This window comes from Chiloscyllium plagiosum, chromosome 27 (genome assembly GCF_004010195.1).
Source record: "Chiloscyllium plagiosum isolate BGI_BamShark_2017 chromosome 27, ASM401019v2, whole genome shotgun sequence".
In the NCBI taxonomy this organism is placed as follows: Eukaryota; Metazoa; Chordata; class Chondrichthyes; order Orectolobiformes; family Hemiscylliidae; genus Chiloscyllium; species Chiloscyllium plagiosum.
In genome coordinates, this window is record NC_057736.1 from 45,502,439 (window position 1) to 45,526,067 (window position 23,629).

The following is a 23,629-nucleotide window of genomic DNA, read 5'->3' on the forward strand; positions in this document are numbered from 1 at the left end:
GTGTTGCTGGAAAAGCGCAGCAGGTCAGGCAGCATCCAGGGAACAGGAGAATCGACGTTTCGGGCATAAGCCCTTCTTCAGGAAACCCGGCCGACCCATTGTCTCCGCCTGCTCCTGCCCCACCGAACTCATCTCCGCACACATTCTCTAACACTCCCTTGGACCTTACCATTAAGTGTATAAGTCCTGCTAAGATTTGCTTTCCCAAAATGCAGCACCTCGCTTTATCTGAATTAAACTCCACCTGCCACTTCTCAGCCCATTGGCCCATCTGATCAAGATCCTGTTGTAGTCTGAGGTAACCCTCTTCACTGTCCACTACACCTCCAATTTTGGTGTCATCTGCAAACTTACTAACTGTTCTTCTTATGCTCTCATCCAAATCATTTATGTAAATGACAAAAAGTAGAGGGCCCAGCACCGATCTTTGTGGCACTCCACTGGTCACAGGCCTCCAGTCTGAAAAACTACCCTCCACCACCACCCTCTGTCTTTTACCTTTGAACCAGTTCTGTATCCAAATGGCTAGTTCTCCCTGTATTCCATGCTAACCTTGCTAATCAGTCTCCCATGTGGAACCACATATATTCTTGTCATATAAATTTAAAAGAACATCTAACTTAAAAAGAAACATTACTCATTTAAATTAAATTATTTTACATAAACTGGTATGCAGAGATGAAGGATGAGACCTGGGTCATTTTACTGATGAGCAAATGAAAATTCGATTATAACTGCTTTACTCACCCCTCATTAATGGAATAAGTAAAATTAGCAGTCTCTAAACTTGCTATTTTATTTCTGAATTATCTGTAAATGTTGTCTTAGAATAAGGAAATATTGTTCTTATATGATTAAACAATATTCAGTACAGCTATTTTTTAAAATTTACCCTTACAATCCCTTTGACTTTTCTCTGTATTCTACAGGTTCTGTAATTCCTCATGAACTGAGGAATATATAAACATTTACTGATTCTCTTATGCCATATAATGCCAATGTGGGCAGATACTTCTACACTAGAATAATTGTTCATCTGATTACCCTTCTCAATCTGGTGATAGAGCAAACATCAATCTATGAAAGAATGTAGAAGAACTATAAAGTTCATAAAGACATCTTCTCACAGACTACAAGACAAGTGTCTCCCATTGCCTGTCTAGTATAAGTGGCCTCTAGTTAGAGTGGACTTCACCAGTTTCCTCGTTTACCCTCCCCACATCTTACTCCAGTTCCAACCTGCCAGCTCAGCACCATCCTCATGACCTGTTCTACCTGCCAATGTTGCTTCCCACCTATCCACTCCACCCTCCTCTCCAACCTATCACCTTCATCCCCACCTCCATCCACTTATTGCACTCTTAGCTACCTTTTCCCCAGCCCAAACCTCATCCCATTTATCTCTGCACCCTGGAGGCTCCCTGCCTCATTCCTGATTAAGGGCTTGTGCCCAAAATGTCGATTTTCCTGCTCCTCGGATGCTGCCTGACCTGCTGTGCTTTTCCAGCACCGCTCTAATCTTGACTCTGATCTCCAGCATCTGCAGTCCTCACTTTCAACTTCAGTTAGCACCTGATTGAAGAGTTAAATGGAGGGCATGTGATAACGATCAGGCACATTTGTGCTGTACTTCACAGTTGATCACAATTGTTACACTGAGACCTCCCAGGCTTTCTCTTATTGCATCAGAATTATGATAGGATAGGATTTCCAGCCATCCATAGATCAAGTGCATTTTAATACTTTGAAAATATGAATCGATTATGGCTTAGTTTGGGACAGTGACTTTTGAGACTGCAAGGAGAAGACTAGAATAGAGGGATAGAGTGGATTGCTGTGTAGCTTACCACAATATTAGCTGGTGCTGTGCCAAATGATGTTTAGAAAATTAAACATCTGTTCTATAATTAGAAGAACTTCTGTATTGTGCCCATTGACTTATCAATCAGTTGAGGCAAAGGACATTTCAAAATGAATCTCACCCAATGCGAACCCTTTGGACTGGTGGGTAATAACAGTGCTTGAGTGTACCTTGCATCCATGAGACTGAGGACACAAAGGAGGAAACTACAGAGTTGCAATTGAAAGCAATGTGGGTCAGAGGTGGGACTCATACAATACAGGTTCAAGGGATTTGATATATTAAATTTATTAGCATATAATCAAAAAGACGAGCTGCAAAAATTCCACCTTGCAAAAGAAAGTCTGAATCTGTGAACTAAAATTTCTCACTGTTTCTATAATTGTAAATCGATTAATCATTGTATTCCAATTTCTTGCATTCCAATATTGCAAGCTAATTACATCTGTGCTGCTTTTCTCAACTGTTTTTTCTCTGCATTTAAACTTGTAGTCGTTATTTGTCCTCATTTTTGCTTTGCATTTGTTTCAAGTCAGGCAAGTGAAGCCCGTAGCGGTTTGATGCTCAAATGTTCCAAGTGTGGAGTTGTTTCAACTACAGCATTATCTGCCACCATCACCAGTAACGCCATGTTAGTCTCATCCATTTGATCTCTAACTCTTGCATCATGGGTAACTTTGAAAGAGAAAGTATCCCTTTCTTCTCAGCCTAAACAAGACTTTAAAAATAACATTAAATGTTGTATATACAAAAATAATGATGTACGGTTTAGAATTTTAAAGGTCAGTGGAAGCCTTACAGCCCATTGTGCCTGTGTCAGTTCTTTGAAAGAGTCATTAAGTTAGTCCTAATCCCATCCCCTCTTCTTTGCCTATGCGTCTATATGTGCATTTTTTAAGTAATGTCTCCTCCCAGTCTTATTCAAATGTACAATTTGTCTAAGGGAGTCAGGAAAATATTCCTGCTTCATCACATTTACTCCACTTCATCCTTCAGCCACTGTTGATTCTTGTTGGAATTAGTGGCTATTTTTTAACATAGTTGTGTATTCAAGATTTGATTTTCACTTTCAGCTGTTGCTTGGAGTACTCACAGGAAGTAATGTTCTTTGTTTAAATCAGTCACCATTCCTGTTCCTAATCACTATTCAGTGACTCTCATTGCAAAGTATGTATGTGTGATCATCTGATGATGACAACATTAGATTTGCATATGATGCCACCCAATATCAAGTAGCTTGTCAAAACCCACTTGTTCACATGAAGAAGGGCAGTTTGAATAGCCAGGTAATTGACTATACTTGTATAAAATGTAGATTCAGCAAGATTCAGCATCTTCGGGAAAGGAGAAAAAACAGGAATAAAACCACGATGTTACCACTATCTGGAAGCAGTGCCGTGTTAATCATTCATTTCATTCTCCATACATGTGATTCATTTCATTCTCTATATGTGTATTTCATAGGATGGAAACTTCCCATGCCTTGAATGAGAAGGGCTATACCTCCCTGGGACAATCAAATGAGATGTCAGACGAGACCTTTTTCTCGACTTTAATGCTGCACTTTGGAGTTCTTTGCAATGCTGCTGCAAGAACACACTGTACGCAGGAAAGGCAGCCAGCTCATGGACTAGATCAGGGAGCATCTCAGGACTGCTCACTCACTCTCTTAGCTCACACTCACTTCACACTTACCTGAATGGTGACAACATTTCCATCGTTTACCTTTTTGCACTTTGCCCCCTCAGCCAGAGCTTAAAGGTGTACAGTGTTTCTATCTTGTCTTGTTCAACACTGACAGAAAGCTACGCAGCTTGTCATGGATGTTTGCAGTTATCAGTCAAGATGGTGAGAAATACAGCACTAATCACTCTTAATAACACAGCAAACACACTGCATGTGCATTAACCAAATTATTTAAGTCTTAAGGTCTGAGGAGAGTAGTCCCATGTTAAGTCCATGGGGATGACATCTGTCAGGAAGTCCCCATATAGTCAGTCAAGGAGGTGGGGACGGTCAGTTAGCCACTCGGAGTAATCATAGTCAGGATTACAGAGAATTAGCTCATTTTTGGACACCCCAACACCTGTTTTGGCTCTTTTTGCCCTCCAGTGAGTTGTTTCCTCCTGAAAGGTCAAGATTGAATGAGATGTAAGTGACTTACAACCAATAGTGTTGATACTGGTGCTGGTTTAGATGGAGGAAAAGTGGTGAGGTGTCCAGAGTAAGTGAGCAGGTGGCACAGAGGATATACACAATTAGTGGTCTGAGGGAGTGGTGTGGGTGAGAGTGTGTGAGGATGATGTTGCAGGCAGTAGTGAGAGTGGAGAGCATCAGCCTTGGTGGGAGGTCTGTGCAGTAACAGAAATCGAGATTGAGTGTGAGGAAGCGGAGACAAGATGGTGGCACTTACCTTGGTGGAACAGAGAAAGTCAGTGACCTTCCTTCAGCATTGCTGCATATTCTCCAGACAATTGAAAGTGTGTTGATCCAGCTGGCAACCTTGTGCCATGGCATCTTCTGCTGATCCTGCAGGAAGAGGACAACCTTCCTCTGCTCATCCCACCTACCAGGACCTCTAGGTGCCTATCACAAATTTCCTCATGTTGAGGGAACATGTTAGGAACCGTGCAGAGAAGCTGTAGACTGCCAGCACTTAACCAGGAGTACAACAACCTTCTAAAAGATGGTGCCAGTCCCCGTAATCCTAGAGTGTCCCAGCCGCAGTGAGTACATCCAACTATAATGAGTGAGAGAATCTGGAGAAAGGCTCCATTGGTGTGTGGTAGGTGAGTTTGGGATGACCCCAATAAGAAATATATTAGGTCTCGTACAGAGAAATCCTCCATGAAGTTCGATGAAAATTACATTTAGCCAAAATGTGGAAAATCCAGAGAGTAATTTTACTTTTGTTGAAGAAACATCAGGTTTAGCTAGGAACATCATCATTAATAATGAATCTGTTTCAGTGGCAACAGGCAGCAAGGGTTGAAATTATTGTGTGCAATGGTACTGTCCATTAAAGAGGCAAGTTACCTCTTCAGGTTTCTTTGCATTGGGATTGCAGCACATTTGAAAATGTAAAATCATAAATTATTCAAGTTTTCTGACTTACTGAGTAGCAGTTTCCTTTTTATTCAGCATCAAATCAATACATTTCTATTTGCTGAGGAACTGTATTACTTCTGTTTGATACAGTTGTTGAATAAATCATTACTCTGAACTTTGGATGATGAATCTATCGTTGACTGTGATATTCACCGACTGGTAACATCTATTCTAACTTGAATTGGCCAGTTTCCTTTGCCTAGCAGAGTTGATGGTCTTTGTCTGAGGCATTGAATTAGTTGCTTCTCGGCTCATATTATTTGGTTGTTTTTGGTAAATTTCTGGTAATCTCCAGGAATTTATTGATTCAGCGATGATCGTGCCATTGAATGTCAATGGGGAGCTGGTCAGATTCTTTCTTGTTGCAGATTGTCCTTGTCTGGCAATACTGTAACATAAATATTTCTTGCTGCTTATCAGCCAAAGCCCAGGTCAGGAGTTTACAGACAGTGCCGGGAGAGAGGCAGACTGCTTATGTGCCACCCCTCCCAGCAAAAGGAAAGTCATGGTTCAGTCATGGAGACATTAAGCTTAGAAACAGACTCTTCAGTCCAACCAGTCTATGCCGAACATAACAGGAAAAAATTGACTGAGTTCAACATCAACGAGCCCTAGTAAAAGTGAAGTCACTGGCTATCCGCACAAAGGAAGGTTGTGGTTGTTGTAGATCAATCATCTTTGTCTTAAGATATTGTTTCAGAGATCCTTTAGGAGCAGCATCTCATCTACTCATCAATGTCCTTCCCTCCATGATATGATCGGAGATGTTCGTTGATGATTGTACAGATATGTTTTTTTAATCAAAAGATTTTCCATGTTCCTTGTTCCCAGTTTTGAATCATTCCTTTTCTTCCTTCTCTAATTTATGTATCATTTATTTTTCCTTCTTCCCAGTAATGACTTAGTCACTTTTCCTGAATATCATATTCCTTTCTCTTGTTATTATGTTAGCCATATTTTTTGTCTCTTATCATGCAATTAGTTATTTCTCTTTCACTAGTGTAAAACATTTCTGACAAAAATCTCAAAATCTTTTGAATCATGTTTTCTTTTCTTGTTTTGTTTTAATTTTGAAGTCAAATACACCTAACTTGAAAAGGTACCTGTAATTAACCTGTTGCTTGGAGAGGCAGACAAATGGGTTGCTTAAGGCTTTTTAATAAGTATTATTTCAAAATTCTCAGTTTACCTAATGCAAAGACTGGTGCAGGCCCATTTCAAAGGGATACTGGATCTTTATAGGTCTATGTGAAGTTATATTAACAATATAAGATTTATCATTGTATGTTTTCAGCTGCAATGAAATGTGTTCTGTGGAGCTTTCTGTTGCAGTTTTTATGTACTCTATAAAATGTGGGTGATAAGTTGCACACCATTTTCTGTTCATATTTTTAACAGTAAAACAGAATTAGAAGTTGAACTTCAAGAGATCTCTGTGTTTGTAGGTTAACTACTGGCTTGGAAAACGAGAATCACTGCAAATCTGAACCACTATCCTCTGTCTCATTATCAGAACATAACAAGCAAATGTGGCCCCTCATGCCTGCTCTACTATTTAATACAAACATGCTTGATAATCTACCTCAGTTGCACTTTCTACCCATTCTCCATTTTCCCGATTATCTGAGAGAATAACAATCTATCCGTCTGTCTTAAACATACTCAGCGATGGAGCAGTCACAGCTTTCTGTGGAAGAGGATCCCAAAGGTTCTCAACCTTTTAAGTCACAAAATTGTTCATCGTCTCAACATTAGCTTAGCAACCCCTTATCTTGAGGCTGTGTCCCATGTTCTAGATTCCACTGCAAGGGGGAAAACCTTTCAGTATCAACTTTGTCAAGCCGCTTCAGAATCCTGTGGGTTTCAATCCAACCACCTGCTATTCTTCAATACACTGTACTCCAGAGAGTATAGGCCCAGTTTTCTCAGTCTCTCATCATAGGAAAATCTTCTCAGTCCAGGAAACAATCTTGAGAACTAAGTCACATTCTTTCAAAATAAACCTCAACTGAATCTTAAAATAATTTACCCTAATATTTAGCATTTCTGCATCAACCTTCGCAAAAAATAATGCATCATTTTGCTACTTAAAAATTTCTATTGGCATACTATTTGTGGTTTACTAAACTCTATTTTTGACAGAGTTTGGTCCTGTTGGTTTGTTCATGATTCAGTCTAAATATGAGCCATCTATCACACCAAGCTTGTCTTTGAAACTAGAGCAAATTCAATCTTCTGAATGATCTGCAAATTGTCAAGAGGAAACAGTCAAAATACCTATATTACAACAGTGATTACACTTTAAAAGTATTTGACTGGCTCTAAAGCACTTTGGGATATCATAAGGTTGTGAAAGGTATAGAAATGCAAACCTTCTCTTTCCTTTTAAAATTGCTGCAAAGTTGTGTATTATTAATTAAGGAAAGACAGCTTTACGGGCCGGAAAATTGCAAGCCTTCTGAGACTTCACTGAGATAAGTTACAGAACTGATGCTTTTACACATCTAAATTTTCAGGAAATAGTTTTCAAAATAGGGCACTGCCTACTTCAGTTTACAGTTCTGGATATGGCTGGCTTGTATGGAGAAGCAAAGCTTGGGAAAATGTTGAGCCACGACAATCTCAGCAGCCAGCCAGTGATGAGGTGTGACACTGAGGGAGCAACCTTAAGCAGCTACAACTCATGATACCAGTGTATCAACCATGAAGCACACAGTAGGTACGAATAAGTCGGTTCAAGGGTTATTTTAAATCTAACCAGTTCAGTGGAAAACTGATGGGATCAGACCAGAAAACTGTTTTTGTTGCTCTCTGGATTTTACTGCCCTTTGAATTCAACAGGCGCATAGTTTAAGGTCATTCAATGTTACAACCAAATCATACTCTAACACACCGCTAGTATTCTAATGGAAAACTTTGTATATCCAAACTAAGAAGGGCAGACTTAAAGTAAAACAGTAAAAGCAAAGCATGAAAACCTCAATGAGGAATCGTCTGTAACTCTGGAAAGGATTAGTGACTCAGATACGAAGTTCAGACGATAAGCAATGCAACAACTGGAATTTTTCCTGTCAAATGATGGTTTGTATAGTTTTTTAAATAGTACCTATGAATATCTGGGTTTCTGCTAAACGCTAAGCACAATACTCAAATTAACTGCAAGGTAATGACCTTCTGTCATGAATGCGCCAGTGTTGGCTGTTTCAGTTAGCATGATGTTGCTGTTTGATGCCATGCAATATTTCTGGTGGATAACATCAAGCTTAGCACTCCTCATGTCTGTGAAATACTGCAGCCAATGATCACAATAACTCCTCTTCGGGATGGCCAATGATCACAAAAATGTCTCCAATACTGGCTGGAAGAGGTTCATCACAGCACTTACTAACTCTGAGGGCTACTGACAGCAATGTTTAAATATTATGCACAAGCTGAAGATTGCTGAAACATATGTGTGAAACCTTTGCCTTCAGTAACATCTCCAGTGGCTTTTTTCAAGATTGTGCAGCGGTAGGCAAACATTGCTTTCATGGATTTTCACAAGGCTTTTAACATAGTACTATGTTCAGTCATATTGAAGAAACTAGAAACTTTAGATGTACAGTGCAAAATTGTTGATTTTATTCGGGAAATATGCACTAACTCCAATGTTTATGTGAAGGTGTAGGGGATTCATACAAAACCTATCCTAAAATGATATGAGTTAAGTTTGCCTATGTTGATGTCCTCATTAGCAATGCATTGGAATCCTGGCATCCAAGGAATAGAAGAGTTGACGTTTCAGGCATAAGCCTCTGAGGAAGAGCTTATGCCCAAAACATCGACTCTCCTGCTCCTCGGATGCTACCTGACCTGTTTTGCTTTTCCAGTGCCACACTTTTCGACTACTGATTTGGAGCATCTATTTTATATATATATATTTCTGAGACTTCAAGCACTTTGTGCAGGTGAATATATCGTTGGAGGACTCAGTAGGGAGTTTTATGCACTCTTCCCACCTTTTGGAATAATTGGCCAAACCATGGAATCTAGTTGAGGGTCCATTATGTGGCATTACTGTTTTTAAATGCCCTGAAAAGGTATCTGTTCTGTTTACTAATTTATTTCTGTACCTTTGGAGTTTACTGGATATCAAATTGCAACTCAAATACAACCTTGCAGGACCACACTAAAAGGAGCCAATGGCAATTCAGTCTTGTCTTTATTCACTGATAGCAGAGTCTCTTTACAGATTCAACTTGTGACAGTGTTCCGTCATAGTTCAGAACTGCACAGGACCTCTGGGCTGTTTTCAAAGTTCAGATCTGCTATGTGATAAATCTTTGACAAAAGCTTCAGGAATAAAAACTTTGGCTTTCCCCAGTGGGTCACTTGGCATAAGGATAGAGAAAGCATCAATAAATTTGGGAAAAGAATCATTTGTCACAAAAGGAGACTTCTCAACCCATTATATCTAGAATAATGAAAGCTCGCCTGTGTTGATTCTCTGTCCTCAAACCTCTCCATCACATAATGAATTAAGTGGTGCATTCTCCATTTTGATGTCAATTATTGCATTGGATTTACATTTAGCAGTGGGTTTGTCTGCTTATGTTGGCTCTGCTGAGATTCTGGTACCTGCAAACCACTTATCACGGGCCCAAATCTACATTTGGCTATTGCTTAATGGAAAGTGGTGGAATAAAGGGTTACCTGTAGCTTTACTCAAATTATTCATTCTGAGCATTTGCATGAGGAGCCTAATATTACATATGAAATTGGGAGGATGTTTGATTCCAAAGATGTTTTCTCTTATTCTGTCCTATATGTACTTACAAAGAACAAAGAAAATTTATAGCCCAGGAATAGGCCCTTCGGCCCTCCAAGCCTGAGCCAATCCAAATGTACTGTCTAAACCTGTCGGTCAATTCCTAAGCATTTGTATCCCTCTGCTCCCCACCTACTCATGCATCTGTCCAGACGCATCTTAAATAAATCTAACGTGCCTGCCTCTACTACCTCTGCTGGCAACGCGTTCCAAACGCCCACCACCTTCTGTGTGAAGTACTTGCCGCATGTATCCCCCTTAAACTTTCCACCTCTCACTTTGAAAGTATGACCTCTCGTTATTGAATCCTTCTCCCTGGGAAAAAGCTTGTCTTTATCCTTGCTGATTTTGTCTATACCCTTCCTGATTTTGTAGACCTCAATCAGGTCCCCCCTCAATCTCCTTTTTTCTAGTGAAAATAAACCTAACCTACTCAACCTCTCTTCATAGCTAGCACCTTCCATACCAGGCAACATCCTTGTAAACCTTCTCTGCACCCTCTCCAAAGCGTCCACATCTTTTTGGTAATGTGACGCCCAGAACTGTACACAGTATTCTAAATGCGGCCGAACCAGTGTCTTGTACAATTTTAACATGACTTGCCAGCTCTTATACTCAATACCCTGTCCAATGAAGGCAAGCATACTATATGCCTTCTTGACCACTTTATCCACCTGTGCAGCAACCTTCAGAGTACAATAGACCTACACTCCCAGACCTCTCTGCCCATCAACCTTTCCCAAGGCTCTTCCATTCATTGTATAATTCGCTCTAGAATTAGACTTGACTAAATGCATCACCTCACATTTGTCTGGATTGAAATCCATCTGCCACTTTTCCGCCCAACTCTCCAGTCTATCTATATTCTCCTGTATTCTCTGACAGTCCCTTATGCTTGCTGCTACTCCACCAATCTTGTGTTCATCTGCAAACTTGCTGATCATACCAACAGTGCCCTCTTCTAGATCATTTATGTATATTACAAACAACAGTGGCCCCAATACTGACCTCTGTGGAACATCACTGGTCACCTTTCTTCTTTTCGAGAAACTCCCTTCAACTACTACTCGCTGTCTCCTGTTGCTCAACCAGTTCTTTACCCACCTAGCTGGAACACCCTGCACACCATGTAACTTCACTTTCTCCATTAGTCCAATGGGGAACCTTATCAAACGCCTTACTAAAGTCCATGTATATGACATCAACAGCCCTTCCTTCATCTAACAACTTGGACACTTCCTCGAAGAACTCTATCAAGTTGGTAAGGCACGATCTCCCCCGCACAAAACCATGTTTCCCATGACTAATAAGCTCATTCCTTTCCAAATATAAATAGATCCTATCTCTCAGTACCCTCTCCAGCAACTTCCCCACCACCGACGTCAGGCTCACTGGTCTGTAGTAACTTCATGAAGATTATCAGTGTTCACTGACAAGAGTGTGGACTGTCTTCAATCAAAAATCCAGTCATTATCTTGCAACATTAACTAGTGACTCCTATTCAGTAGGAGGTGAAGAAAGGGTCTCTTGGTATCCATGGTGTCAAAATTATTAATTTGTAGATGTAAATTTGGAACCAAACGACTCTTTGTGATTAACATGATAATATGATAACCATGATAGCAGGTCAGGGGACCTTTCCATGGTGCTGTAAACTATTGATCAACTCATTTCATGTTTTCTAAACTCTTTCCCATTGTGAATCCATTGTGTGGTTTGGAAGTTGTTCAATTCCTTGGTGAATATTAGAGGTGGTGACCTATCAGAACAGGGGTGGGATGTTAGCCATTGGTGCCTCAAAGTTTGGGACCCCAAGATGTCACCTAGTACTCAACTTTAGGAAGCCCTGAGCTAGTTGTATCATTGTTGTGTCTGGACAGAATTGATTTGCCATAAAGCCACTCTGAAAACCAGGTGCTTGTTAATTAGGATAGTCCCATATGAACAAGGACCGAAGAGCTTGACCATGCCCTTTTACTGGAAGTGCTGTGCAATTTTAGCTATCGGAATTACAACAACGTGCAGCGATAACTCAATGCCCACTCACAACGCCCTGGCTCTGCAAATCTGTTCCACATCTCTCTGGATTGGGTTAGGCAATTTTATTTCTGTGAAGAAAGAAAGTTACCTCTCTATCAAACAAAATCAGAACGTATACATTTCTCAAAGTTTTATTCAAAGACTCGGTGATTATAATGGAGTTCTGAAGGCCATTATTTTGACCAGCTATCAAATGCAACTCATCTGCAATACTTTATTATGTCGATTATTGGCCATTGCAGAGACCCATTGTGTACTATTGTTCATTTATATGCTTTATGCACACACATAAATAACCAGGTAGGATTTTGTCTAGGAGTCATGATTACCTAAAAGAGGTTGAAATCACACATCATGTTTTAAAGTAGTTTATTATGAAGCAACTGTTTTAAGTGGACAGACAAGGAATAAGACTAGTGGCAGATAAGACAATTTGCAACTTTCATGTTATATGAAAGGATCAATGAAGCAGGTTCATGGTGTCAACCCCTTCTGTTTTCATCTTCTTGAGCTAACCAAACTTTGAGACTGCAGCCAGAATAGCTCAATTTCAGGAAACACCTCTCTGTCTAAAGTGATCTTTCCTTCTTGACTGCCTATAAATGTATTTTATTTTGAGGGAACTGGTGAATCTCTCATGCCAAACACTCATTCAATCACATCTTCCTATTCAAATGTCCCACTATCATGACTGATGTCCAAAGTATACCCTTAATCCAGTTTCCTCTAAACCTGAGATCATTTTATTGCTTAACTCCCATAAGGACATTTGGTTCATTAAACTGACAACAACTTTCATCTTATCTGGCACAAGAATATATATATCAAGGCCTGTATCCAAAGGAGCATGTCATTGTTTATCTCTCAATTGGAGAATGAAGTCTCCTCAGAGTCGTGAATTTCTGCTTTGGGTCTTCTAGTGACCAAACAGACAAATTCCCCATAATTCTGGCAAATGGAGCAAGATAGCGGTGTCTGAAGTACAGAGTTTGCTTCTTCTGCTTTCGTTCTCTGCCATCTCTCTGTTACATTGTGAAGGTTTTTGGAGTATAAGCATATGCAGCTTGATGGACAAGTTGTCATCGTTTCCAACTATTTGTAGCATGCTCTTCCAAAATCACCAATGTCAATGCTACTGTGCTTCAAGGAAAGCTTTGGAGTGTCTTTGTAGCATTTTCTTTGTCCTCCCTGGAATATAGGTCATTTTGTTTTTGAGAAATCAAAATCTAAAAGGGTGACTTACGTAAGTAATCTGGTTGACCTAAATGCTTGTAATGCCACCTTCAGGAAGGAAACTAGTCTGAAGGAGCTATGTAACATAAATAACGTCCTTCAGCTAATTGACACAGGCTTTTTTGTTATTTCCCACATGAAGTCTCTTCCGTTGGGTCATAGAGAGAGAGAAATTTATTATTAAGACACCAAAGCTTCCACCTTTCTCCTCAAACTTTGATTTCTAGCAATTCTATCATAATTCTTAGAATTATCATTTTCAAAGAGTTATATGTACATGCAGCACTGTGCATGCAGTGTTACACAATGCAAATGCCAATAAAACACATGCACAGAGTATTCCAATGCACTCCACAGCCAATGTATTGTTTCTGAATTGTAAGCTTTACTATATGGTAATCACGCCAGCCATTTCTACACAGCTAAGTCAGATTAAAACAAATGAGATAAATTGCTAGTTAAATTTACTTTGGTGATACTGACTGAGGAAGGGATGTTGACTAAAATGCTGGGATAACTCCCTTTTCTTTACTGCCATGGAACGGTCTGGAGTCCTCAAATAACATTTCATTTGAAAGACAGTGCCTCCAATAATGCAGCAGTCTCATCATATTGGATTGAGGAGCCAGCCTAATTATTCACCTAAACTCGCTCCAAGAGTTCTACCTGTTGAACCGAGCTTATACTTCTCACAATTATGCATTTGCCCAAGTTAGCCCAGTGTCGACAATAGTCTCGACAACACCTTCATCCATGAAACTTGGCACATTTACACTGTTCCTGCTGATTTGAGACTGTGCTGTTTAGCAGCAAAATCACAGAAAAATTAAGGTGCATTTCCTGCATTTGAGAAGTGTAAAAGCAAAACAGATTTCTGAAGCTTAATCAGAAGAAACCACAGAGAAGCCTGTCATATTGGCAACTTACCCGAGCCCGTTACACACCATTAGAATTACTGCAGGATCTCCTCAACAGTTTGAAGCAGGTATATTATTAAAGTACAGATTTTAAGACACCTAATCTGTGCAAAACACATGTCTTGACTTCACGAGGCTTTAGAAACAAAAAACAATTGGATTTATATAGTGTCTTTAACATAAAAGGTCCCAAGGTACTTCACATAGACATCATCAAAAAATATATAACTTTAAGTCACAAGAAGGAGATATCACAGAGATGACCTAAAGATGGTCAAATATGTCAGAAGTATCTTGAAGGAAGAAATTAAGACAAAGAGGTGGAGTGGTTTAGGAAGGGAATTACAGGGCTTAGGGCCAATGAAGTTGGAGACATGGCATCCAGTGTTGGAGCAATTAAATCAAACTTCTTCAGAAGAGAGCAGAATTAGAGATAAACAGAAATCTAGGTTGTGGAGCTGGAGAAGATTTCAGAGATAGGCAAACCCAGAAGAGGGAAGGATTTGAAAGCATGGATGAGAATTTTAAAGTCAAGCTGTTGGCTAGCCTTGAGTCAATGAGCACAGGGAAAATGGTATTTGGTATGAATTGTGACTGGAACAGCATAATTTTGGAGAGCCTCACCTTAATGGAGAATTGAATCTAGGAGGCCAGCCAGGATTGTGTTAGAACAGTTAAGTCTAGAGATAAGAAAGGATTTATTGTGGAAGTATCATTAGTGAATAGGTAAGTGCAGTCCCTCCAAGATGTACAAAAATAATTTGTAACAGTTGTTCAGAAATCACTCTCAAGTTCTCTGCTGGTAACAGCATTATCAGGACTGCATGCTAATTGCGACATAATAGCAGGAATCATCCGCTATTATTCACACATTGTCAGAGATCCAAGTTCATGTTGTCACACTACAAGCACTCTGCTAACATTGACAAAACTGGAAGCAGCCCTTGGAAATAATGGTGCTTCCTCAGAGATTCTTACTTGTAGGAAACCTATAAAAATGCAACATGTTGTTGAGGTAGGCATGGGAACTATACCAATTTCATGAATACTGCAACAGCTACCCAATGGGAAAGCATGTTTTTGCAGACAATATTCTTCAAAAACATAGACTGCAACAGAAATAATGAACTAGGAAGTCAAAAAATATAACAATCTGGGCCTCTTAAATCGTCTTGCAGAACCCTATCCTCTGAGAACCCCCATTTGAATGTCCAGTTTGATTTGTAGTTAGAATTAAAAACTAAGTATTACATGTCAAAAAACAAATTGAGGCACAGAATTCAAAAAATACCCTTATAAATTATGAGATTGTAACTGAATATAATTGATCACACTTATCATTTTAATTAAGACTGCCATTCTTCTCTGTTCCTCCAGGGCATCCCTGTGGAGCTCGTGCGTTGTTCTCCCATTGCTGGCACTGACCTGGATGTCAGCTGTTCTGGCGATGACTGACAGGCGATCGATTTTGTTTCAAATATTGTTTGCAGTTTTTGACTCCGTTCAAGGCTTTGTTATTATCACGGTCCACTGCTTCCTGAGACGAGAGGTATGTGCAGTCAAATCAAATCAACATCACTGAGGGTTGAACCCCCTGTCTCATCAGGGGTGTCTGTGCTTCAGTGTAACAATGCAAGCAATATCCTTGAACAGTACCTGTGTTGAAGCTGGCTGTCATGAAGTTGCTGTGACACACCTACTTAAAGAGAGTGAATATGTATTGGAGTTGGGATTGATTGTCTCATGTGAGTACCTGGTCTCAGATCAATTAGGCACAGTGTTGGAGAGTTTCTGAATCATCCATTATCCTGTGCAAACATTTAAACCTTAAGGAGATCAATATTTATGAAAATACTTCTCAACCACATTGGAACATCTCGGTATTGCTTCCCTATCTGGCATTTTTACAAATGCTTTGCTCAGAGGCATCATTTAGCAGTAATCAGGTGTAATAGCCCAATCTGAATTTACTCTCTTTAACCTAAAGAAAACAGGTTAAAGGTCATTTGAAGTCCTCCTTCTGTTCAGGTAACAACACAGCTGAAATATAGGTTTTTCTGCTTTGAATGATTGTCTGAGTGCTTGCAGAATTTTTCTCATTGTAACCTGACATGATCAGTAAAAACACAAGCCCAAAAAAGTGTTGCAAAATGCCTGCTTAGTTCAGCAAGGGCTAAAGTGTATGTAAAGCTAGCACCACTGAAAGTTTAACTGCATCACCTAAAGCCAGCCTACTTCCCCTCCAGGGAAGCTACTAGAAATAGATTAGAGACAAATAACTGCATATGCTGGATTCCAAAGCAGACAAATTGGAGGCTGGAAATCTTAAGGTACTAGAAATGGCTGGAGAAGACTAACCTACAAGAAGAATGAACATGATGCAAGGTTCCATACTGTAAAACTAGAGGCCTCAGCATAGGATATTTTCCATCCTCTAGGCATTACACAGACACTGTAGAGGCAGTGGGAACAGATAACCACAATAGCCAATGTCAGTCGTGTAGCCTGAAGGCATGTGGCAGTGCAAGATAAGGTTTAACATGAGTGGTCATGATCAGTGAATGCATTTCCCAGGGTTGTTTCTTTAGAAATGAATCAGCAACTCCATACACTGCTCAGTTTAACATCCCCCTTAACTCCAGTATGAAAATGACCAATCAAGCCTGATTTCATCATCCTATTCAGAGGGTCAGCTTAATTCTCACACAGCTGAGGTTACCATGAAGGTCTCTCTCCTTGCCTGAGGTATGGTAACCCTCAGGTTAAACCATCACCAGTCATTTCTGTCCAATGAGAGAGCAACCCTATGGCAACTTTACCTTTACCTTTTACATTTCCTATTCACAGCCTGACCTCACCCCCACCCACTGCTGTAAGATTCCTCACTGTAGTTCTCAGTTTGCACACATTATCAAGTGCCCAGCTATGGCAGCCATACAAATTATAGAAGAACCTAGATTATCCAGCATTTGATTATCCGAGCAAGATCACAAGGCCTTGATGCTTGGCGAAACAGTGTTATCCAGCATTCGATTATCTGAGCATTTGATTATCCAAACAAAATACTACCCGCCCATGTTGTTCGGATAATCGAGGTTCCTCTATACACTATACCCAATGACATAGTTCTCTAAGTTTTACACAGTGAGGTTTTGCATAATTGCAACTAGCAATGTCTAAATAGCAAAGATAGGCACACTCACGTGTCCTTGCCCCAATAGAGGGGATAGCATTGACCACTGCAATCATGACTAGTGGCAAGATTAAAATATTGAAGCTGACTCTGCATCAGTTTTGCATCCCACTTTTTCCCTTATCCCACAATCATGTCTGATTCTAAGTCTGCACTATGTGTAAACACACTTCTTGCTTTCCCTTCCACCTTCTCTCACTGCAATTCCATCCATGGATTTTCTCCTTTTAAATACCTAAAAACATCACGTTCTGAGGTATTGCTGCAGGGGCCAAAATCCTAGGAAACTGATGATGATAAATCACTAAGACTCAATCTCATCCTCTCAGCCTTTCAAATACTGGCATTATGCACACTTTAGAGATTGATGTCTCATCAGCCACCTCACGATAATATCATAAATCTTTAAACGTATATTTTCTAAAAGCTACATTTTTCAAAGACGGAAAGTGAAGATTCCAAGGATCATCATTCGGAGATGCCGGTGTTGGACTGAGGTGTACAAAGTTAAAAATCACACAACACCAGGTTATAGTCCAACAGGTTTAATTGGAAGCACACTAGCTTTCGGAGCGACGCTCCTTCATCAGGTGATTGTGGAGGGCTCGATCGTAACACAGAATTTATAGCAAAAATTTGCAGTGTGATGTAACTGAAATTATATATGGAAGAATTGATTGTCTGTTAAGCCTTTCATCTGTTAGAATACAGTGATAGTTTCACCTCTTTCATGTGTAAATCACAAACCCTTTTTTAAAGTTGCATTCTCGGGTTAGCTGTTAACAATGGTGATAGCTAGACAATATGTTGAAGGTGTTAGCCCCCTGTGTTCTCTGTCTATGACCTGATGTTTAAATTGATTCTAATCTAAAAAGTGAGATAACAGAGTTTTACATAAATTCATGCAGTTTTTGAGCTCAGAGTTCTACAAGAATGTAGAAGGATCATCAGACATCTTTTGGAGATTAAAAATCTATCTTACTACCAGAGTGGACAAAAGGACTCTCCTCTGGACATGGCTTACTTTGGACCAGGCCTGGAAGTAGATGAGGCCTCTCAATACCTTATTTGTAGCAATACTGACATGCTTCTGTGAAAACTGTGAAAGTGTGGATACGTTGAATGAATTTTCATTAAAAACCTGCAGGATAAATGGTACGAAAGCATATAATCTTGCTCATTTTAAACAACCAAACACTTGCTACTGGATTATTTGCATTGAGTTAGTAATTTCAAGGATAAGAAAATACACACATCCACACACAATGGTCACATAAAAGGGAACATATAAAATTTGTCTGTGGCATCAGGAAGAGACACAACATATGAATGACTAGCAGCCAAAGTAGAAGGAAAGAATCATAACTGCCAATTCCCTGCATATGAGGTCTGTTGCAGAGGACTCAAATGAAGACTTAAATGAGATAGCACACAGAAAAGGGCTGACTGACATCGATTCAGAGAGATATGATAAATTGACAAGCCTTCCAAATAGCCTTCGGTTACTATCAAAGAGCATGAAGAAGTCCAACATTAACTTAGCTACAGATTTGTACTCTGAGCCCATACTTTTTAACTCATGAGTGATGCCCAATTCCATGAGAAGACTTACAAATCCAAATATGATGCAGCACCTGATGTTTTAGCTTTCAGTGTCACACAAACAGCATTTACCCAAAATCTGAGTGTGTAATGGAGGTTCAGGCTGAGAGTTTGGCATCAGTGTTTGTTTCTATATTGTTTTGGATGTCACTGCCCAAAATGATCAAGTAGAATTTTATAGCAGTGACAGATTATCAGGATTGCTAAGGGTTGCCTAGAGGGTGGTGCAGTGACTTGATAGAGAGAAGGCAATGGCCTAGTGATATTATCACTGGACTATTAATCCAGATATGCAAATAATGTTCTGGGGACCCAGGTTTGAATCTTGCTACACAACAGATGGTGAAAGTTCCATTCAATAAAATCCTGGAATGATGACCATGAAACCAACGTCGGAAAAACTGATCCAATTCACTAATGATCTTTAAGGAAGGAAACATTTGTCCTGATTGATATGGCCTACATGTGAGCCTAAAGCCCACAGCAATATGGTTGACTCTTAATTGCCCTGTCAATGAGGGTAGGCAATAAATGCTGGTCCAATCAGTGGCACCCACATACCATGAGTGAATAAAGAAAAGGACATGTTCCTACTTTGAACTTATAGAACATTATTTGTTCTTTGGATTAGTGGTGCTGGAAGAGCACAGCAGTTCAGGCAGCATCCGAGGAGCAGCAAAATCGACGTTTCGGGCAAAAGCCCTTCATCAGGAATTATTTGTTCTTTCACCACTGCCACAACAACTATGCTCTTGCTACTGTCTGTCTACTATCCAGTCTGTAGCCCATGACAAGGTTGTGGCAGATCAAAGCATCCTGCTGGATCAGGACAGTATTCACCAACTTAAACATTCACTTTGTCCACCAGTATTGCAGAGTGGCCTTAGCATATAGCACAAAAGAGACCCACTGCAACACTGGTCAAAAATTCCTGAAACAGCACTTTCCAAACCCACAATCTCTACTATCTGGAATAACAAGATCAGACGATGCATGTGAACACTGCTACCTGCAAGTTACCCTCCAAGTCACACATCATCCTGACTTGGAATTATATCGCTGTTCCTTCACTGTTAGAACATAGAACAATACAGCACAGAACAGGCCCTTCGGCCCACGATGTTGTGCCGAACATTTGTCCTAGCTTAAGTACCCATCCATGTACCTATCCAATTGCCGCTTAAAGGTCACCAAAGATTCTGACTCTACCACTCCCACAGGCAGCGCATTCCATGCCCACACCACTCTCTGGGTAAAGAACCCACCCCTGACATCCCCCCTATACCTTCCACCTTAAATTTATGTCCCCTTGTAACACTCTGTTGTACCAGGGGAAAAAGTCTCTGACTGTCTACTCTATCTATTCCTCTGATCATCTTATAAACCTCGATCAAGTCACCCCTCATCCTTCGCCGTTCCAACGAGAAAAGGCCGAGAACTCTCAACCTAGCCTCGTACGACTGCTCTCTCCACCTGAGTGGCAACTTTCAAAGATCTATGAACATAGACCCCAAGATCCCTCTGTTCCTCCACCTCACTAAGAACCCTATCGTTAACCCTGTATTCCGCATTCTTATTTGTCTTTCCAAAATGGACAACCTCACACTTGGCAGGGTTGAACTCCATCTGCCACTCCTCAGCCCAGCTCTGCATCATATCCAAGTCCCATTGCAGCCGACAAGAGCCCTCCTCACTATCCACAACTCCACCAATCTTCGTATCATCTGTTGCTGGGACAGAAATGAGTCCTGACATGAGTTATGATCTATAACTTTGGGATTGTGAAATCTGAAGAAGTAACGGCTGCAGTGGAGCTTGAACCAAGTTACAAAAGCTATGCTCCCTTTCTAAGAGGGTCTCACTCTCACAGCCCTCAATGGGAGGTTGAACCAATTTTCAAAGCTCAATATGGAGTTACAGATAAAATTTAGGAACACTGGTATAGAATTTTTCGAGCTGTGGTACATTGAGGGCGGCGCGGTGGCTCTGGTTAGCACTGCTGCCTCACAGAGCCAGGGACCTGGGTTCAATTCCCGCCTCGGGTAATTGCCTGTGTGGAGTTTGCACATTCTCCCTGTGTCTGCGTGGGTTTCCTCCAGGTGCTCCGGTTTCCTTCCACAATCCAAAGATGTGTAGGTTCGGTGAATTGTCCATGGTGTTAGGTACATTAGTCAGGAGTAAATGTGGGGGAATGGGTCTAGATGGGTCACTCTTCAGAGGGTCGATGTGGACTTGTTGGACCAAATGGGCTGTTTCCACACTGTATGGAATCTAATCTAATCTCTGCATTTAGATGCTGCACCATGATTGTGCAGCAAATGGTAATGCACAACGAGAAAATCGGCCATCTTCCACATTTCACCTGCACCTATCTGGTCAGAGGGAAGATAATGTACTCACCTCTCTGGTAGAAAGAACATCGGGCACCTCATTTGTGTAGTGCTCTGGGCTTTGGTTAGTTGGCTGAATGGTTGGTTTGCAATGCAGAATGATGCCAACAGAGTGGATTTAATTCCCATACCAGCAGAGGTCACAATGAAGGACCCTGTTTCTCAACCTGTCCCCTCGCCTGAACCGTGGTGACTCTCAGGTTAAACCACCACCACCTGTCTTCTCTCTCTCTTTCTCTCTCTCTCTAATGAGGGAGCAGCCCAATAAGACTATGGCAACTTTACTTCTACCAGTGCTGTGGACAATGTTAGTGATTCAGCTCTGATCTCCAGCATCTGCAGTCCTCACTTTCTCTGAGTGGTGTCATCAGGTCAAGATTCTCTTAAACTTCTATGACTGAACAAACATTCAGCAACAAGATGGGCCAACTAACCAGAGCTGTTGTAAACTACAAGGTTTCCACGGCCACAATTACCTTCCCTGTTACCAGTAGTACATTATTGGTCCTATCTGAAGATTTGCAAGAGATGCCAGATTTCAATAAGAAGCTCCTTCTTAGGTTGAAAGAAAAGAAATGCTTCTCAAAGTCCCAGGTAGAAAAGACCTTCCTTGAATGCTACTGGCCAAGGGGGAATCTTGGAGTAAGTGATCTGACAAGAATCTTTGAAGCCAGAATCAAAGTCTTCTGCACCCCAGATTGACTCTGCCAGCTGCATCAGTGGAAGACTCACAGCAACTCTGCAAACTCAGCTGGAAACCATAGAAATCAGCACCGAACATATTTAGTTTACAATAGCTCTGCTTAGTTGGCCCATCTTGTTGCTGAATATTTGCTCAGTTATAGAAGTTTAAGGGAAACTTGAGCTGAAGCGGCAAAGTCAGAAGTAATAGCACTAGTGTCAATCATAACTCACCTCGATGCATTCAACACAACCCATGCTGGAGATGTGCATGCACATTGCACATTCCTCTTTGAGATCAAAAATAACATGAGAAGGTCCAAGATGGTGGCAATTCAGTAGGTCTGCCCTGCTGAGCTCTGCACCAGAACCCAGATAAAGTGGTACATTCACCCTCCCTTTCTCACCCATTGTGGTAAAAATCAGTAGTTTTGGATCCCCAGAATTGCCGGATGTCAGTTCAATTGGTTACGAAAAGTGACTAAAGGAAAAGGACAGCGAGGATTACACCAAGCAGGGCACTCCCCTGCAGCAACGGACATGCTTCCGCAAATGCCCCAGGGGACTTACCTGTGGAGCACAGCCTGGTCTCGGATCTCATGAAACTCCAAGAGAAGATCGTTCCAGCGATGGAGAAGACCCGGACCAGGCTGGAACCGATCTTAGCTGTGCTGCAGCAGTATGACCAGGAGATCCAGCATCTTGGGCAGCACGTCATGGAGCTGGAGCAGCAGACCATGTCCTCCGAAATCACGGTGGAATCCTCGGCGGGTCGGTTCCAGGCCCTGGAACAGCAGGTACGGGCCTTAGTAGAGCAGGTCAATGACCACAAAAATCAAGAACATCCGCCTGGTCGGGCTACCGGAACTGGAAGAAGAGGCCAGCTGGTAAGCTTCTTCGACCAATGGCTCCGGCAGTTTCTGAAACTGGAAGTCGGGGCAGGCCGGGTGCGGGTTGAGCAGGCCCACCGGGTCGCAGTGCACAGGCCCGGATCGGACCAGCGCCTCCACCCTAGTGCGACTCCAGCATTACAGAGACAAGCAAATGGTTCTGGAAACTTCTAGAGCACTGGGGAAGGATCCACAGGCTCTGACATACAAAGGATCAAGATTTATGTTTCTCCAAGACTTTCCTGTGGCCGTGATCCACAAGGGAAAGGCCTTTGATGAGGTAAAAAGGAGGCTGAGAGACTTGGATATTCAGTACTCTGTAAAATATCCGGCAATATTAAGTTTCAGCCACAGAGGGTCCGTGTTTAATTTTGACTCACCAGAGAAGACAAAGGACTTCCTGGACACCTTAAAATAGACTGGCTGGCTGGAATAATATGGACAATCATGTTCACTTTGGTTTTTCTGTAGTTTGAACTTTATTGCTGGAACAGCACAGCAGGTCAGGCAGCATCCAGGGAACAGGAGATTCGACGTTTCGGGCACAGGCCCTTCTTCAGGAATGAGCAGAGAGTGTTCAGCAGGAGAAGATAAAAGGTAGGGAGGAGGGACTTGGAGGAGGGGCGTTGGAAATGTGATAGGTGGAAAGAGGTCAAGGTGAGGGTGATAGGTCGGAGTAGGATGGAGGCGGAGAGGTCAACAAGAAGACTGCAGGTCAGGAAGGCGACGTGGTCGACGGTGCCCTCCACCGCATCTCCTCCACTTCCAACTCCCCTCCTCCAAGTCCCTCCTCCCTACCTTTTATCTTCTCCTGCTGAACACTCTCTGCTCATTCCTGAAGAAGGGCATGTGCCCGAAACGTCGAATCTTCTGTTCCCTAGATGCTGCCTGACCTGCTGTGCTGTTC

General features: G+C 41.3%; 1 protein-coding gene across 7 annotated transcripts in view; it reads left to right on the forward strand.

Moving 5' to 3' along the window:
- The window catches only part of LOC122563754 (adhesion G protein-coupled receptor B2-like), a 776,300-nt gene that overhangs the window by 669,701 nt on the left and 82,970 nt on the right, over positions 1-23,629 (forward strand). For all 7 annotated transcript variants that reach the window (XM_043717945.1, XM_043717942.1, XM_043717944.1 and 4 more), the window contains 2 exons: positions 2,394-2,492; positions 15,344-15,515. In XM_043717945.1, coding sequence (XP_043573880.1) covers positions 2,394-2,492; positions 15,344-15,515 — 271 coding nt within the window. The remainder of the gene's footprint in view (positions 1-2,393; positions 2,493-15,343; positions 15,516-23,629) is intronic.